This window comes from Somniosus microcephalus, chromosome 12, assembly GCF_052327205.1.
Source record: "Somniosus microcephalus isolate GS21.2 chromosome 12, FLI_Smic_1.0, whole genome shotgun sequence".
Lineage (NCBI taxonomy): Eukaryota > Metazoa > Chordata > Chondrichthyes > Squaliformes > Somniosidae > Somniosus > Somniosus microcephalus.
The window spans coordinates 164,792,562-164,812,033 of record NC_140998.1 but is presented as its reverse complement, the minus strand read 5'-3'; the positions used below and the strand labels follow the sequence as shown (position 1 = coordinate 164,812,033).

General features: G+C 46.4%; 1 protein-coding gene across 7 annotated transcripts in view; it reads left to right on the top strand.

Annotated features, from left to right (window-relative positions):
• The window catches only part of LOC147109680 (uncharacterized), a 396,101-nt gene that overhangs the window by 31,179 nt on the left and 345,450 nt on the right, over positions 1 to 19,472 (top strand). For 2 of the 7 annotated variants that reach the window (XM_086003775.1, XM_086003772.1), the window contains exons 2-3: positions 8,686 to 8,724; positions 9,235 to 9,342. The exons of 1 other annotated variant lie outside the window; for it this stretch is intronic. Coding sequence is in view for 2 of the 6 variants with exons in the window: in XM_086003766.1 (XP_085859892.1) it covers positions 8,719 to 8,724 (6 nt within the window). In the remaining 4 variants the exon portion in view is untranslated. Of the gene's footprint in view, positions 1 to 8,685; positions 8,725 to 9,234; positions 9,343 to 12,824; positions 12,972 to 19,472 lie in introns of all 7 variants that reach the window. 4 more of the 7 variants (XM_086003766.1, XM_086003765.1, XM_086003773.1 and 1 more) reach the window with 3 other exon arrangements.

Genomic DNA, 19,472 nt, shown 5'->3' with positions numbered 1-19,472 from the left:
CTTCCTGGCTAGTGGGGACGGATGTTTGCGATGGTCCTGTGGGGGAGTAAAGGAAAGAGTTAGAGATGTGATGCCAAGGTTACATGCATATTGCAGATGCTCATAAGTCCATTTGTTAGAGCTTCAAAATCGTTGGCATTGCGTGAGTCGCTGATGATGAAAGAGATGGGAAACTTTTCTGTCACCGGCTTGCTGTGTTGCACCCGACTGTCCATCCCCCACTTGCACATCCTCCTCTATTCCCACGATTTCCAGGACCGCCTCCTCCCAGGGGGTCAGGTGGGCTAACGAGGCTGTCCCTCCTCCTGTCCTCGCTAGCTCTCTTTTATTGTGAGCTCTCTTTTCCTGCAATGAGGGAGACAAGTGGAGGTTGAGTGAGAATGAAGGAGTGAATGTAGGGATTCCATAGCATCGATACTTAAAAGGAGACAAAGATGGAGTGAGGTGGCAAGACCAAGGGCCCTCCCTGTGTGGTGTCAGTTGTTTGCATAGCATCACAGTGATGGGGAGTGTGAGGGCTGTATAGTCGAATAGTTATGTGAATGTGACCATAGAGAGAAAGGGAAATGGGTAAGGGTGCATGGATGTCAGTGTCAAGTGGGATGTGGAGGAAGAGATTGCTGAAGCTGAGTGCTGGTGAGGAAAGGTGATTGGAAAATCATACTCACTTTTCCCGTGCGGAGAAGGTCATGAAATCTCTTGCGGCACTGTAACCAGGTTCTGCGGGTGACTCCCAAGGAGTTGACCTCCTCAGCCAGCTGCATCCACACTGCCTTGGTCTGAGTGGGAAGCCTCTTCCTCCCTGATGAAGGGAAGAGCACCTCCCTGTTAGCCCTAGCCCCACCGACTAATGCCTGCAGGGCCACCTTATCAAAACGAGGAGCTGACCTGGGTCTCCCGCTAGTCATCTTTCCTGCAGGTGTCTCACACTCCACAGGCAAAAAGCTTGGCAGTCTGCCGAAGAAGCAAGGCTTGCTGTAGACCTTAAATGCAGCAGCAATGACGACGTCATCGGAGGCAACTTTCAGTCAGGAAAAACCCATTTGCCAAGGGTTCCCACACGTTGGAAATCAATTGGACAATTAAGTTAAAATTGCATCAATCTCCCACATCCATTCAGATTCGGGTGGATAACACGAAATGCGGATAACATGATACCATCCCGCACCTGAGTTAACATCCAGCCCAGTGCCTTTAGAGTTGTCTTTAACATTTTTAGACATCTTAATATTTTTTTGTACTATGGTTCTATTTGTCTTCTTACCATTTTTTCTTACCCGGACCCTATTTGTTAGTGCACCCCTTTGTTTGTACGCTCTGTTCCTTCCTGACACAGTCAGGTTATCCTTACCCCAATCAGTTTCCTGCACCGCTTCCCTGTCTTTTCTCTTTAGCATTCTAGATTTCTTCCGCCCCCCCCCCCCCCCCCGCTTATTTAGTTTAAAGCCCTATCTACCTCCCTAGTTATTCGATTCGCCAAGACACTGGTCCCAGCATGGTTCAGGTGTAGTCCATCCCAACGGAACAGCTCTCTCTTTCCCCAGTACTGGCGCCAGTGCCCCACGAATTGAAACCCACTTCTCCCACACCAATCTTTGAGCCACGCATTCATCTCCCTGATCCTGTTGACCCTATGCCAATTTGCTTGTGGCTCCAGTAATAATCCAGAGATTATGACCTTTGTGGTTCTGCTTTTTAATTTAGTCCCTAGCTGCTCAAACTCTCTCAGCAGAACCTCTTTCTTTGCCCTACTTATGTTGTTGGTACCTACGTGGACCACGACAACTGCATCCTCCCCCTCCCACTCCAAGTTCTTCTGCAGCGATGTCCTTTACCCTGGCAACATAGCCTTCGGGACTCGCGCTCCTGGCTGTCTGTCCCCCTAACTATACTGTCACCTACTACAACCATCTTCCTATTAAATATTGAAAGCGTCTAGATGGAGTTGTAATAGATAGAAAGATTTGTATTTTATCATCTATTTAAGCGATTTTGGTAGTAATTTTTTTGCGTGGCGCAGGCTAGGTAAGTAGATTCGGAGGGAATCCACATTCCTTGTGTGAATGGCGATCTCGTAGGTCTGTTTTTGTACCAGCTCTATCACTAACTGTTTTGATTGCGTTTTTATGCCTGGGCGCTGGTGATGCATATTGTTATTCCTAATGGCTTTTTTTAAAAAGAGGCAGCCTTTGTTCTGCACAAAAGCCAGCCAGGCCCCATTGTAGGCTTTTGTTGATGAGCATTCCCGAATGCCTGCTTTGAACTCGAGTAACCTGGTTCTCTTGATGGGGGGATGTCCACATACTGTCTCTGGGGATAGGGGTTGATTTAACAGCTCCTTGACCAGGCAGAGATGTATTTGGCAGCTTTCTGCCAGTTCTTCACTACAGCCTATGTAGACGTAAGCAAGCGAAAGCTCCTGAGGGTCGACAAAATCTCTCATCTTGTGATATGGATATAGGTCTGGGTTTGGTATTATTAGGAGAATTCGCAAAGTGTTGCTTATTTTTGTAGCAGGGTATGCAAAATGATCCCTGATCAAGTAAAATCTACGTTCGACATTCTTTGTTATCTGAAAGCTAGACGAACATGACAGGACGCTGTCATTTCCAAAAGAAAACGACAGTAATAAGAGTGGTTTGTTCAACCCTGGGCTACGCTACATAGCCAGAGTTGTGTATATAAAGTCAGACTGCTTTGTGGGAATAAGGGCTGGCTTTCAGTAGCGGTCCTGGACACTGAACACAAGAGAATTGTCTAGAAAATTATTAGGCTTTCCACAAAATTGCTATAATACTGCCTGACTATCCAATTTTATAGTAATTTTGTGGCGAGCCCAGTAATGATTGTCTAGACATTTCTCTCATGTTCAGTGTCAAGGACTTCACCATTTCATATGACATCTATCACAAAGCCAAAAATGCAACTTTGTTTTCTTGTGTTATCTGTTGAAATAATTGTTTATGCTTTTCCAACTTAATTCTCTAACACAGGTGGCTGGTTTTTCTGTGACATCCACATCACATGAACCACAGGAACATCTGATCTCCATAATTTTGATTTTAATCTGGACAATGTGTGGTTCAAAATGTCTGCCATCCAGAAGCTCCTGTTCGATCAACCCAAGATCATCTAGTGCCTTTTTAATATGAATATATTTAAAGACTGGACACTGACTAGATTTCCATTTTTCTCCGCATCTCAACAGCACCACCAATTTGCATTTGCTTATGTCTTTAACATAGTAAACATGCCCCGGTATTTAATGAAGTAGGGAATAACAGATGCTAGGCATTAATAGTAGTAGTTAGGGATATAGACTGAAGACATGGTTAAATAATTACTTTGGAGGTTTTTGAAGGTGAGTAGATAGCAAGGTGGAGGGGTTCAGGAGGAGAGTTTGAGTATAGGATCAAGGCTGAAGGCTCTGCCAACAAAGAGTGAAGGGAGGGCGAGATGAATAAGAAGCTAATGTTGAAAGTGTGAAGGGTGTGTACTAGCATTTGAACTAAAGGAAGTTGCAAAGGTGGGGTGGGGGGGCAGCAAGACCGTGAATGAACTTTTAAACAAGGATGTTGATTTACTGCATTGGGAGTCGATGGAGGTCTGCGAGAATGGCAGTGATTGGAGGAGTGCAGGACAGGTTGTGTCATAGAGTTATACAGCACAGAAAGAGGCCCTTCGGCCCATCGTGTCTGCGCCAGCCATCAAGCCCTATCTATTCTAATCCCATTTTCCAGCATTTGGTCCATAGCCTTGTATGCTATGGCGTTTCAAGTGCTCATCTAAATGCTTCTTGAATGTTGAGGGTTCCTGTCTCTACCACCCTTTCAGGCAGTGAGTTCCAGATTCCAACCACCCTCTGGGTGAAAAAGTTTTTCCTCAAATCCCCTCTAAACCTCCTGCCCTTACCTTGAAACTATGTCCCTTGGTTATTGACCCCTCTACTAAGGGGAAAAGTTTCTTTCTATCTACCCTATCTATGCCCCTCATAATTTTGTACTCCTCAATCAGGTCCCCCCTCAGCCTTCTCTGCTCCAAGGAAAACAACCCAAGCCTGTTCAGTCTCTCTTCATAGCTGAAGCGCTCCAGCCCAGGTAACATCCTGGTGAATCTCCTCTGCACCCTCTCCAATGCAATCACATCCTTCCTATAGTGTGGCGACCAGAACTGCACACAGTATTCCAGCTGTGGCCTAACTAGCGTTTTGTACCGCTCCATCATAACCTACCTGCTCTTATATTGTATGCCTCGGCTAATGAAGGCAAGTATCTCATATGCCTTTTTAACCACCTTATCTACCTGTCCTGCTGCCTTCAGGGATCTATGTACATGCACACCAAGGTCCCTCTGATCCTCTGTCCTTCCTAGGGTCCTCCCAAAATGCATCATCTTACACTTTTCAGGGTTAAATTCCATTTGCCACTGTTTTGCCCATCTGACCAACCCGTCCATATCGTCCTGTAGCCTGAGGCTTCCCTCCTCGCTATTTACCACTCGACCAATTTTCGTGTCATCTGCGAACTTACTGATCATACCTCCTACATTCATATCTAAATCATTAATGTACACTACAAACAGCAAATGACCCAGCACCGATCCCTGCGGTACACCACTGGACACAGGCTTCCAATCACAAAAACAACCTTCGACCATCACCCTCTGCCTCCTGCCACTAAGCCAATTTTGGATCCAATGTGCCAAATTGCCCTGGATCCCATGGGCTCTTACCTTCTTGACCAGTCTCCCATGCGGGACTTTGTCAAAAGCCTTACTGAAGTCCATGTAGACTACATCAACTGCACTACCCTCATCCACGCACCTAGTCACCCCCTCTCAAAATTCAATCAAATTGGTTAGACATGATCTCCCCTTGACAAAGCCATGTTGACTATTCTTGATTAATCCTTGCCTCTCCAAGTGGAGACTAATTCTGTCCCTCAGAATTTTTTCCAATAATTTCCCTACCACTGATGTTAGGCTCACTGGCCTGTAATTCCCTGGTTTATCCCTACTACCCTTCTTGAATCTCTTCTCTTAGGCAGTCCCTCGGAACCGAGGATGACTTGCTTCCACATTAAAAATGAGTTCACAGGTGACTGATGAGTCCAATGTGGGACCTACAGTCTCTGTCACAGGTGGGGCAGATGGTGGTTGAAGGGGCGGGTGGGTGGGGTGCTTGGGTGGACTTGCGCTGTCTGTGCTTGGCTTCCGCTTGCTCCCAGCGAAGAGACTCGAGGTGTTTGGCGCCTTCCCGGATGCTTCTCCTCCACTTTGTGCGGTCTTGGGCCAGGGATTCCTAGGTGTCGATGGGGATGTTGCACTTTTTCGAGGAGGCTTTGAGGGTGTCTTTGAAGCGTTTCCTCTGCCCACCTGGGGCTCTCTTGCCGTCCCGGAGTTCCGAGTAGAGCGCTTGTTTTGGGAGTCTCGTATCGGGCATGCGGACAATGTGCCCGTCCGTCGGAGCTGATTGAGCTTAGTCAAAGCTTCGATGCTGGGGATGTTGGCCTGAGCAAGAACACTGACGGTGTGCCTATCCTGCCAATAGATTTACAGGATCTTGCGGAGGCAGTGTTGGTGGAAACTCTCCAGTGCTTTGAGGTGCCTGCTGTACATGGTCCATGTCTCTGAGGCATACAGCAGGGCGGGTATCACTGCTGCTCTGTAGATCATGAGCTTAGTGCCGGGTTTGAGATCTAGGTCTTCAAACACACATTTCCTCAGGTGACCGAAGGCTGCACTAGCACGCTGAAGGCGGTGTTGGACTTCGTCGTCGACGTCTGCCGTTGTTGACAGTACGCTCCCGAGGTATGGAAAGTGGTCCACGTTGTCCAAGGCCTTGTCGTGGATTTTGATAATCGGGGGTCGAACTCCAAACCGTCGTCAACACCTTCGAAGCGTACGAGAGCATGGGCCTTACACTAAACATCCGTAAGACAAAGGTCCTCTACCAACCTGCCCCTGTCACACAGTACTGCCCCCCTTCTTGAACAATGGTACTACGTTAGCTGTCCTCCAGTCCTCTGGGACCTCCCCTGTGGCCAGAGAGGTTCTGAAAATTTGTGTCAGAGCCCCTGCAATCTCCTTCCTTGCCTCACACAGCAGCCTGGGATACATCTCGTCAGGGCCTGGGGATTTATCCACTTTAAAGCCCGCTAAAACTGCTAGTACCTCCTCCCTCTCGATACTAATTTGTTCAAGGATATCACAATCCCCCTGCTTGATTTCTATGCCTACATCGTCCTCCATAGTGAACACAGATGCAAAATATTCATTTAAAACCTGTGGGTGGTGGACTGTTCATTGAATTGCAGTTTATGTAGTGTGGAGCTTGGAAGGCTGGCAAGGAGAGTGTTGTGAAAGTTGCGCTTGGAGGTGATGAAAGTGTGAATCTTTGTGAGAGAGAGAGAGAGAGTAAGCCTCTTATCCATTCCAGAAGTTAGATCCTTAGGCAGGAAATGTTTGTAGAAGTAAAGCATTAATGAGCTGTCTCTGTTAAAAGGTACTTTCAGCACAAGCCAGTTATTCAATAATCTGTAACTGCATTTAGGGTGAATGTGACATGTCAACAAACTGATCTGATGCTTGTCCACAATGATTTTCATAGGCTTTCCAATTCCTTTTGCTACTTTTCCTCTCTCTAGGCCAATGTACAGCAAGATGGGAGGGGGTGGGCGGGGCACGAGTGTCATGTTTGTCCCTAACCTCTTGATCTCCTCAGAAATGTTCCTTTTTTTTTTAAATGGCCAAGCATACCGGGTTTGTTGGATTTCCCAGAGACTTCCAAACGTCCCCCTGAAAGACCGGATAATTTTTATTTCCATTTCGGGCAATGTTGTTTCTCCCTTCCCAAGTAGAGGAATATCAAGGGCCATCAAATCGTTGTCTGACGATGCTGATAATGGACACATTCTAGATTGCTATTAGACTGTCTTCCAAAGATTTTAATGCAGTCTTTCAGCATTCCTATCTGTACTTAACCCTACCAAGAGACCAACCTTTGCACCAAACTATTCCACAATACTACAAGGGAGCATATAACCACTCTGAAATGTAAACCATCTCTGAAGACTTTTTTAACAATATACGCTGTAAGATTGATCATAATCTTGATAGTGTTGCTAATTAAGATACCATTAGTAAAAGCAAGATCTGTGATTCTTAAATTGAGAACATTCCTACTTGGGCTAATGTCAGATCCAGGTTATTCAAGTGAACAAAGCAAATGAGATAACATAATGGTAAGAGGAGGAGAGGTTCTCCTTGTTTGACTGCTTTTTTAACAGCAAACCTACCAGTTTTGATCTTTGCTATTTCAGCGTGGCCAAGGTATCTGAATACAGTCAAGGCTTTCCTTTAATTTCCTTTGGAATTTTCATTGTGATCCGAGGCCATAGACAACATCAGAAGACTATTGTGTTGAATTACTTCATCAAGCCCACAAAACTATTGCCAATTCTTCCTTATTGAGTTGTGCAACAACTATAATGTTATACTGGAATGTAATATTTTCATTACACTGTGTTGCTTTGCAGCATTTTGTCAAGTGTTAACACTATGCTATCAGTCAGCCTCTTTGGTAAAATCTTTGTAAACAAATGAAACAATACTGAACCAGTATTTGTAGGCCTCCAATTATTAATATCCCATTGCTTCTCCTTGTCTTAAGGATCAACAAGTTAGTCCTGCTATCTAATTATAGGTTAAGTAGGGACAGCCTTCACTATATGCTAGAGAGTAAACATTCTTAGATATTTATAATCAATGAAAATCATACCCTTGCAAGCAGACAAGTCCACCTCATTGGGATGTCATAATGGACAGAATGGATATCTTGAATCGAGGTCCCGTTATTTGTTGCATTTTCATCACACAGTTGTGACAGCAGCTTTTTATTATTGGGAAGAGAAAATGTTTTGATAAATTGAAATTTCAAATCCTTTTAAGTTGAAAGGTAGGTTGAGGGTTGCCGTTGGCAATATGCTTCAGTCTTTTTACACAAAAGTTTGTAAATACAGAAGAAGTTGTGATCTAAATATCTACTAAAGAAGCTTAGTCGTCACCTGAAAAACCAGTTAACGTTTCAGGTAGAATCCTTCGTTAGAGTTGATGTGGTTAGGAGTGGGGGGAGGAAAAGGTGGAAAGCTAAATAGTGCGATAGAGGTCAGTAATACAGATATTCTAGTTACTTTGCTCTGGTGGGTGAAAAAAGTAGGATATGTTAGTCATTTGGATAAATAGTAGCTAAAATGGTAAGAAACTGCTACTAGTCACTATCTTAGTTCAGTGATTTCAAAATCTGGACCAGTACTTTTATATATGTAACTTAGTTTATCACAGTATTGCAATTATACTCACTATTTTGAATATGGAAATTTTTCTGTGGTTTTGTTATGAATGGAGAGAGAGAGTGCATGTTCAAAACATTTTTTTCTTTGCATCAACAATACTGTGCTTTCCCCCTTGTGTTGTGTACTTCGATCCCCCATCCTCTAAACTGGAGCTCCAGATTGTGGCCTTTACACAAGTTATACTGTGAGGATGTAACCGTTTGGACATAGGGCAGTCCTCTGCAGTCCTTTTAAGTTGGGCTTCACATGTTTCTGCTCATGCACTTTTCAAATACAGTAGTTCATATACAGCATTTAATACGTGTAGTGCTAATTTTAAAATTTATTCTTGTAGGGAGAAATTTGAAGGACACATGAAGAGCGGGAAATGATGGTAAGTGTGCAAGAAATGTTTTCACGCAGCCAATCTTCCGTGATATATTTGGGAAGATTGTACTGATCCATTTGGAATAAAAAGATTTTTTCCGATTTTCTCAAATAGTAATACTGACTAGTCTAGCTGGCGTTGTAGTATGCAGATCACCCCTTCTCTTAGAGTTTTCATATATATAGTATCTGAAGTTGTGTCAGTGTCTTCTCAAACAGCCGTTGCTTAATTTAGTTTGTTTTGGACAAGGCTCTTCGTTGGAGATTTCATGAATGGTAGGTGAAGTTTCTGCACACTGAGTTATGATGGAAAGTGTATGACTGTTGAGGTTTATTGATCTTTTTCACCATTTGAACTGGGTTTTATGGAAGGGGGGGGGAGGAGGAGAAGACAAACTGCACATGGACTTGAGTTGGCTTATGTTAATAGTTGTAGTGAAAAACTTTTGTTAGGCTGAGTAATGCCAGTAGTGCAGTTTGCTTCTGATTTAATGTATCTCATCAATCTATTCCACAGCTTTTTGTTTTGGAGGAGTGGGCTATTATTTTAATCTTTTGTTCATTTGAAGAATCTTCCTGGCCAAGAGAATTCTGCCAATGCACTTTGTAACCAGCTACTAAAAAGGTGTGTATGAGAGAGACCTGGGGGGAGAAATTCGGTATCGCCCCGTTTGGGGCGCAATTATCGGCTGGGCGCAAAGTTTAGCGCCTGGCACTAGTTATTGCCTCCGATTGTAAACTTGGCTTCTATTGCCCCTGGAGGTGATATGAGCGCTAAATCAGGCGCTACACACCTCTCTTGAGGCGCTAACGCCGAGGAGCGAGGCGCTACCTCAGTGCGCTGGCGAAGCTCATGTGATGTCGGTTAGCAATGTAACACAGACACACTGGTGCCGACCAGTTCTTGAAGGGGAGGGTCGATCTTGCTCTCCATCCACACCCTGCTCATTGCCTGGAGAGACCTGTACATCAATTCTGCTGCAAAGAACAATGGAGAGGCCCAGGGAAAGAGCTCAGAGTGCAGCCCCCAAAGTCTCTTCTAAATCGATGCAAGGTAATTCAAATCAAAATGAACCTGCAAAGTGCTGCTCAGTACCCAAAACTCCTTCACACAGTGTTGAATCTCTCCAAAAGTCTCTCTCTCTCTCTCTCTCTCTCTCTCTCTCTCTCTCTCTGAGAATGCCTGGTGCAAAAAAGTCACCACCATAAAAAGGCAGGAAGTGGCCACCTTTAAATAGCGTACCCTCAGTCCCTTCCCGACTGCAAAATGTTCCCCACTATCTGTCATTTCTAGCGGCAGGGGACGCCACTCAATATCCGGTCCGGGACGCTACTAGGGCGTTGCACGCTCGACTGACGTCACGCTCTGCGGGCACAGGAGATCGTGGCGGTAGTGTTTAGCACCACCGCATAATGTCTGGTCGATTTCGCAAGCTGCGCAAACATAGCCGTGCCTGGGCACTAGTTGCTTTGCTCTCCTAAGAGGGTGCTAACAGGAGGCGCTAATCAACCAAATTTCCACCCCCCCTAGGGTTTTAATTATTTCTTTGCATCTCAGAGACTGGGTTGTACTACTGAACGCTCGCAGAGTGTGCCTGCATCAGTGCACTGTCACTGTTCTACCTGCAATAAACTATTATGAGCAAACCTTTTATCAAAGAAAACAGGCCACATTAGATACTCTACCATGTTACAGAAGGGACCATTTCTCAGGATTGTGAAACACCCTCAACAGGTTTTCAAGAATCCTAATGCACTATTATTTCTATTTTAGTGGACATACTGGTATAGTGGAGACAACTAACAAACATAAGGAGAACATAGAATGAAGGACATTCTGCCCATCCAGCCTATTAATTCAATAGACCATGCACAATTCACACAACCATTATACTCAATCCAATTTAGTCTCTGAGTGCAATAAAGTAGCTGAATAAATAGACAATTCTTCAGTCAGTCTTTTTGGCCTTCATGTGTCTGATATCCATTTCATGAAAAATGCATTGAGATCAACTCATTTTATGCTAATGTGGACAGCTGTGGCTATCCTGTTGAGCATTGGATACAAAATTGTGGTAGTGTGCTCCCAATACCACTATTACTAATTTAAATTGGAAGAAGCTGCAAATCATCCCCATCAAAGTAGTATCAAAATGGTGATGTACAATATCCTGAGCTCCCTGTTAAAGTTCCAAATTGTGGGTGTTAGGATATTCCACATTAACACTCTGATACTAACCTGTCTCCTAAATAATTTTGTGTACATTCCACTTCAGTGGGAGAGTTTTCCAGGCAAAGTATCATTCTTGAAAATAGAAACAAGGCTCCAATTATCAGGGCTACTTATCTGCATGGGTGGTAGCGTAGGTTTCTTGCAGGATTGTAAAATTGCAGGTAAGGTGGGAAGGAATCTTTCCTAACTTGTCTAGGCTATTTATATAATGCAGAAATTTCAAAAGTTAATTTAACTTTATCTTGTATCGCTCCTAGATAGCGTATGATGGATCTAAGACTTTGGCCTCTGTTCTGCAAAGGGCGGGGATGAGTGGGCAAGAGTTTTGGATGAACTAAAATTTATTGATTGTGGCGGATGCTAGACCAACCAGGAGAGCATCACAATAGTCTAGTCTAGAGGTGAGAGAGACGTGGCTGAGAGTTTCAGCAGCAGTTGGACTGAGTTGGGGGTGGAGGCGGGGTGTTGTTACAGAGATACATGTAGGCAGTCCTTGTGATGAAGAGGATATGAGGTCGGAAGCTCAGCTCGGTTAAGTAGGACGCTGAGATTGCGAACATTCTAGTTCAACCTGAGACGCTGGTGGGGGAGGGGGATGTAATTGATGGCAAAGGTAGGGAGTTTATGGTGGGACCCGAAGATGATGGCTTTGGTTGTCCCAATGTTTAGATGGAGGGAATTGCAGCTCATTCAAGATTGGATGTTGAACAAGCAGTCTGCCAATATAGAGACAGTGGAGGGGTTGTGAGAGGTGGTGAAGAGGTAGCGCTGGGCGCTGTCGGCATACATGTGGAAGCTGACTCCAAGTCTGTGGATGATGTCGCCAAGGGGCATCTTGCAGCTGGGAAAGCGGAGGCGGCCAGGTATAATACCAGGGGGACTCCAGAGGTAGTGGTAAGGGGGAGGGTGGAGAAGCCATTGTTAGAGGTGCTCTGTCAACAATTGGTTAGTTAAGAGTACAACCAAGCAGCAAAGGTAGCTGAATAGATGGTCCCAATCTTAAACGGTCCATGATCTCCTTGTGCTTGTTGAAGATGAGGGTGAAGGGAAGAGGGATTTAAGAGAAGGTTGGTACATAAGAATTGGAATGTGCCATTTAGCCCCTCAAGCCTGCTCAATATTCAATTAAAACATGGCTTATCTGTACCTCAACTCCATTAGTGGAGAAAGGGAGCTGTCCAGGACTAGGTTTCCTCTAAGCTGCGTGGCCATGCAGCTGTTTGCCGGTCCCGCGCAGGCCGGGAACTGTTTTCCAATGTTAAGAACTGAATGGACCGTGCAGCCCCTTAAAGGGGCCGTGCACCCAAAAAAAATAGGGAGAACATGGGTTCAGGATGATCCTGGAGTGGTGGGTGGTTTTGGCAAAAGAGGGTGGTGACCGATGGAGCTTATTGTGGTCCAGCCACATCTGGTGATACATAGATACATAGATACATAGAAGATAGGAGCAGGAGTAGGCCATTCGGCCCTTCGTGCCTGCTCCGCCATTCGATGAGATCATGGCTGATCCTTTAATTCAGTATCCCGTCCCCGCCTTCTCTCCGTAACCCTTAACCCCTTTTGCCCGTAGAAATATATCTAATTCCCTCTTAAATATATTTAATGAGCTGGCGTACACTGCCCTCTGTGGCAATGAGTTCCACAGGTTCACCACTCTCTGAGTGAAGAAATTCCCCCTCATCTCTGTCCTAAATGGTTTAGCCCTTATCCTTAAATTATGTCCTCTAGTTCTGTTCTCACCCGCCAAGGGAAACATTCCTTCTGCATCCAGTCTGTCTAGACCTGTCAGAATTTTATACACTTCTATGAGGTCCCCTCTCAATCTTCTAAACTCCAGTGTGTACATCCCTAAACTACATAGTCTCTCCTCATAGGTCATTCCCGCCATTCCTGGTATCAGCCTGGTGAATCGCCGCTGCACCCCCTCCATGGCAAGAACATCCTTCCTCAGATGAGGCGACCAAAACTGTACACAGTACTCGAGGTGTGGTCTCACCAGTGCCCTGTACAGCTGCAGCAAGGTATCCCTGTTCCTGTATTCTAACCCTTTTGCTATGAAGGCCAGCATACCGTTTGCCTTCTTGACCGCCTGTTGCACCTGCATGCTCGCCTTCAGTGACTGGTGTACAAGAACACCCAGGTCTCTCTGTACTTCCCCCTCTCCCAATCTATTGCCATTTAAATAATAATTTGCCCTCCCGTTCCTGCACCCAAGGTGGATAACTTCGCACTTGTCCACATTATAGTGCATCTGCCATTTATCCGCCCAATCGCCCAGTCTGTCCAAATCGCTCTGGAGCTTCCTGGTCTCTTCCTCTGAGCCCACCCCCCCTCCTAGTTTAGTGTCGTCTGCAAATTTGGAAATGCTGCATCCGACTCCCTGATCCAGGTCATTAATGTAAATTGTGAACAGCTGGGGGCCCAGGACAGATCCCTGTGGTACCCCACTTGTTACTGCCTGCCATTCAGAAAATGAGCCGTTTATTCCAACTCTCTGTTTTCTATCTGACAGCCAGTTCCCTATCCACGCCAAAACTTTCCCCTTTATCCCATGAGCCTCAATTTTCCATGCTAATCTTTTATGTGGGACCTTATCGAAGGCCTTTTGGAAGTCCAGGTACACCACATCTACTGGCTCTCCCCCATCTATTCTACCAGTTACTCCCTCAAAAAATTCCAATAGATTAGTCAAGCACGATTTACCCTTTGTAAATCCATGTTGACTCTGTCCTATCCTGTCCCCATTTGCTAAGTGCTCCGCTATTTCATCCTTAATGATGGACTCCAGCATTTTGCCCACAACTGATGTAAGGCTTACAGGTCTGTAATTACCTGCTTTTTCCCTACCCCCCTTTTTGAATAGTGGGGTAACGTTAGCTACCCTCCAATCCATCGGTACTGTTCCCGAGTCTAATGAATTCTGAAAAATCATCCTTAGTGCATCCGCTATCTCTAGGGCCACCTCCTTCAGTACCCTAGGATGCATGTTATCAGGCCCTGGGGATTTGTCCACCTTCAATCCCTTTAGCTTCCTTAACACCATATCCTTAGAGATATTGATTTGCGTCAGTTCCTCCTTTGCCAATGTCCCTATTTTTCCCGATATCCCAGGGAGGTTTTTTGTGTCTTCCTTCGTAAAGACTGACCCAAAGTATGCATTTAGTTGATCTGCCATTTCCTTATTTCCCATTATATATTCCCCCGTATCTGACTGCAATGGACCAACTTTGGTTTTCACCAGTCTTTTCCTTTTGATATACTTATAAAAGCTTTTGGAGTTAGTTTTTATATTTTCCGCCAGCTTGTTTTCGTAAGCTATTTTGCCCCTCTTGATTATGCCCTTTGCCCTCCTTTGCTCTATCTTAAACTGTTCCCAATCTTCCGCTCTGGCGCTTTTTTTGGCTATTTTATACGCCCTATCTTTGGATTTTATGCTGTCTCTAATTTCCCCTGTTATCCACGGTTGAGTCACCTTTTTAGATTTCCTTTTATGCCAGATTGGTATAAACAATTTTTGCAATTTTGTCATTCTATCTTTAAATGTTTGCCATTGTTTATCTACCTCCAGTCCTCCCAGGAACGTTGTCCACACAGACCTACTCAGTTCCCGTCTCATGGCATCATAATTCCCCTTGTTTAAATTCAGGACCTTAGTCTCTGAGTCAATTTCTTCGCTCTCCATTTCGAGTGAGAAATCGATCATGTTATGATCGCTCTGACCCAAGGGTCCCCGTACAACAAGATTACTGATTAGTCCCTTCTCATTGCACAGTACCCAGTCCAATATAGCCTGTTCCCGAGTTGGTTCCTCGACATATTGATCCAGATAACCATCCCTCAAACACTCAAGGAATTCCTCCTCCTCATTATTTTTACTGATTAGGCTAGTCCAATCTATATGTAAGTTAAAGTCACCTATGATGACAGCTGTGCTCTTATTGCACGCTTCTCTAATTTCCCTCGTGATGCCCTCCCTAACCTCTATTTTACTATTTGGAGGCCTATATACCACTCCTATTAATGTTTTTCGCCCCTCGCTATTTCTTAGCTCCACCCATATAGATTCTGTATTAACTGAGTTAATATCCTTCCTTTCAATTGCATTTATCCCCTCTTTTACTAGCAATGCTACCCCTCCTCCCTTTCTTTTTTGTCGATCCTTCCTAAATACTGAATACCCCTGTATGTTAAGCTCCCAGCCCTGCTCACCCTGCAACCATGTTTCCGTAATCCCAATTAGATCATAATTATTAACCTCTATTTCCACAGCTAATTCATCTACCTTGTTCCTGATGCTTCTCGCATTAAGGTATAAAACCCTCAGGCTTTTTTTATGCTCACATTTTTTATGAATTAGTTTGGCCCTTTGTTTTTTGTTCCTCACCCTTTTATCATTTATTTCTGTCTGCCTTTCACTTTCCTCTATTTCACTACATAGGTTTCTAGCCCCCTGCCATACTAGTTTAAATGCTCCCGAACTGCTTTATCAAAAATTACCCCGAGAACATCAGTTCCATCTCTGCACAGGTGTAGACCGTCCCTTTTGTATAGGTCACACCTACCACAAAACTGGTTCCAATGCCTCAAAAATTTAAAACCCTCCCTCTTACACCACTGCTCAAGCCACGTATTTAGCCTAACTATCCTGTTCTCTGTACTCTTACTAGCACGTGGCACTGGTAGTAATCCAGAGATTACTACCTTCGAGGTCCTACTTTTTAGTTTGGCTCCTAACTCCCTAAATTCTACTTGTAGGACCTCTTCCCTTTTTTTAGCTACGTCGTTGGTACCAACATGTATCACGACAACTGGCTGTTCCCCCTCCCCCTCCAGAATGTTCTGCACCCGCGCCGAGACATCCTTGACCCTTGCACCAGGGAGGCAACATACCATCCTGGAGTCTCGGTCGCGACCACAGAAACCCCTATCTATTCCCCTTACAATCGAATCCCCTATTACTATAGCCCTGCCACTCTTTTTCCCTCCCTTCTTTGCAACAGAGCCAGTCATGGTGCCATGAGCCTGGCTGCTGGTGCCTTCCCCCGATGTGTCACCCCCCCCGACAACAGTACCTAAGGCGGTGAACCTGTTGCTAAGGGAGACAACCCCAGGGGATTTCTGCACTACCTTCCTGCCCTTGCTCTGCCTTTTGGTCACCCATGTACTGTCTACGCTGGATGGCTAAACCAGTTGTGTGCCAGATACATAAGTCTTGTATCCTGTTGGACTTCAGGGAGTGAAAATGGGGTAATTCTGGTGGAACAACCAGGAATTAACTGAGAAACAACCACCATCTCCTTCCAGAGTGACCAATAAAAACCTTTCACACAGCATAGGCCTTGCATACTGCGCCAATCTCCATTTCTCATTTCAGATCCATTTAACATAGCTGTAGCAAACCTATCCATATTTTATTAGCGGCTTGAAGCAGGAGATCCTTCCAAGGTAACGAGGTTCTGTTACTTTGAGCTGCGCTGGTGTTTGGAGCAGTGAGACTGGAGACCCAGTGAGTATTTAAACTCACTTTCGCGGGCTTTCTTTGCAGAGGCTGGTGTTGAGAGCAGTGAGACCGGAGACCCAGTGAGTATTTAAACTTACTTTCACAGGCTTTCTTACCAATCTCAGTCCAGCGGCGGGGTTCCAGAGCCACAACACAATTCAAAACGTGACGCGGGCAGGAGGGAGCAGCTGATTGGGTGAGTACGGCCAGGGAGTATTTATACTACTCTATAGTTTGACAGTTAAGGTTCATAGTTTATAAAGTTTAGAAGGTCTTAATTTTTTTGTGGTTATAGTTTCTAGTGCTAGTAACCAAGGGCCCTTGAGTAGATCATTTAATTGTAGTGTAATTGGTGGTATTGATTTGATTTAAGTTAATTTAAATTAATTGAAGGGTAAGTCATGGCAGGACAGCTCGGTGCCGTGGTATGCTCCTCCTGCACTATGTGGGAAATCAGGGACACTTCCTGTGTCTCTGACGACCATGTGTGCGGGAAGTGTATCCAGCTGCAGCTACTGGCAGACCGCATTGCGGCGCTGGAGCTGCGAATGGATACATACTGGAGCATTCGCGATGCTGAGGACATCGAAGATAGCACGTTTAGGGAGTTGGTCACTGTGGTAAACCACGTTCACTATCGTATCACTGTTAGTAGTTAGCACTGTTCACCACTGTTCGTTATAACTGTATCACTGACCACTATTGTATCACGGTACGAGGTCGCCTCTTGCCACACTGCTATACCTGGGATGACCACTGCCGACTCCGCCTTGGCTCCACTCACCAGGCCAGGTATAAAGGTGAGCGACTGGCTGGTATTCCTCCTGCTTGGATCGGATCACCCACGAGAGTGGGCTCTGTTATTTAGTCAATAAAAACCTTTAGTCACCTTCGTAACTCTTCGCCTTTTATTGGAGGAATTGATAGGTATATCAATTTTATTGACTAAATTTAATGATGTCCGACAACGAGTCACAACCGGCGGAGGAGCCACCAGCGCAGCTCCCAGGAGCACAGCCACACCAGCCAGCTTGGCTGCGAGCCCTCAGACCGCCGTACCTGGACCTGAACCCACGAGCAGCAAACTCAGCCGCAGACTTTAAACACTGGCTGGTCTGCTTCGAATCATACCTGAGAGAATCCAGCGTCCCTCAGGCATCCAAACTAAGTGTCCTGCAGGCACAACTGAGCCCGAGAGTATACACTCTCATCGAGGACATGACTACCTACGAGACCGCCATCAACCTGCTGAAACAGAAGTACCGGACCCCGGTAAACTACATGTACGCTAGGCACCTCCTAAGATCACGGCCGCAACAGCCAGGAGAATCAGTAGCCGAATTCTCACAGGCGCTATATGCACTCGCCAGGAACTGTGACTTTAAATCGGTGTCGGCAGCCGAAAATACTGAAGATAATATCCGCGACGCATTCCTGAAAGGCCTACGGTCCGAGTACTCACGGCAAAGACTGCTGGAAGCTAAAGACCTCAGCATGGAAAAAGCTGAAGCCCTCGCTATCTCCCTGGAAGTGGCCCACCAAGATCAGGAAGCATTCACCAGGTACTGCTCGCGACCCTGGGACTCGGGCCCGACCCCTACCACAGCACCCTTCCCAGCGCCGCCCCCGGGACCTACCTCTGCGTCGGCGTCCCGGACCCGACCGGCCCCGCCACCCCCGGCACCGGCACCGGCCCCGACATCGGGCATCCGCGATCGGGCCGCCGGCTTTTTTTTGTGGCCAGGAGAAGCACCCGAGGTCGCGCTGCCCAGCCAAGAACTCCATATGCAAAACCTGCCTGAAGAAAGGCCACTTCTCCAAGCCCTGCAGGAGCGGATCCTCAGAGGCCAGCAGTGCCGCATGCGAACTATGGGGGCGGCCATCTTTGTTTAGGGCAACTGAGGCCAGCATCCCCACACATGAGTCATGGGGACGGCCATCTTTGATTAAGGCAACCGACCCCAATAGTGCCTCGTGAGCTACGGGGGCAGCCATCTTCTCCGTCATTTTGCCCTACCTCGTGGGAGACGCCATTTTACTCACCACGCCCGACCGCCTTGCCCGCAGATGACAACGACTCGCTCAGCTACACACTAGCTTCCGTCACCCTGGACCAAGCCCGCCCGCACCATCTGTCCAAGTCAATGATGGACATCAAAGTGAACGGCCACGCCACGACCTGCCTGTTCGACAGCGGAAGCACGGAGAGCTTCATCCACCCAGACACGGTGAGCCACTACTCCCTCTCTGTCCTACCAACGCGCAGCCGAATCTCGATGGCATCGAGGTCCCACGCCACGGACATCAGCGGCTACTGTGTCGTGACCCTGTCGGTTAAGGGCACGGAGTATAAAAACTTTAAACTCCTCGTCCTCCCCCATCTCTGCGCTGCCGTCCTACTAGGGCTGGACTTCCAATCCCACCTCCAAAGCGTAACCCTAGCATACGGTGGACCCCTCCCCCCACTCACAGTCAACAACCAGCAGACGTTAAACCGCCCACCGCGTAACACCTGCAGCCTCTCCACCCTCAAGGTCCCGCCACCCTCTCTGTTTGCTAACCTTACCCCTGACTGCAAACCCGTCGCTACCAAGAGCAGGCGGTATAGCGCCGGGGACAGAGCCTTCATTAGCTCTGAGGTGCGGCGCCTCCTGAAAGAGGGCATTATCGAGGGGAGCAGCAGCCCCTGGCGTGCCCAGGTCGTAGTAAAGACCGGCGATAAAAACCGCCTGGTCATCGACTACAGCCAGACCATAAACAGATATACCCAGCTGGACGCATACCCCCTCCCCCGCATATCTGACATGGTCAATCAGATTGCACAGTATAAAGTATTCTCGACCATCGACCTGAAGTCGGCCTACCACCAACTCCCTATCCACCCTGAGGACTGCCAGTATACCGCCTTCGAGGCGAATGGGCGCCTATACCACTTCCTTAGGGTCCCCTTCGGTGTCACTAATGGGGTCTCGGTCTTCCAAAGGGAGATGGACCAGATGGTTGACCAGAACGAACTGCAGGC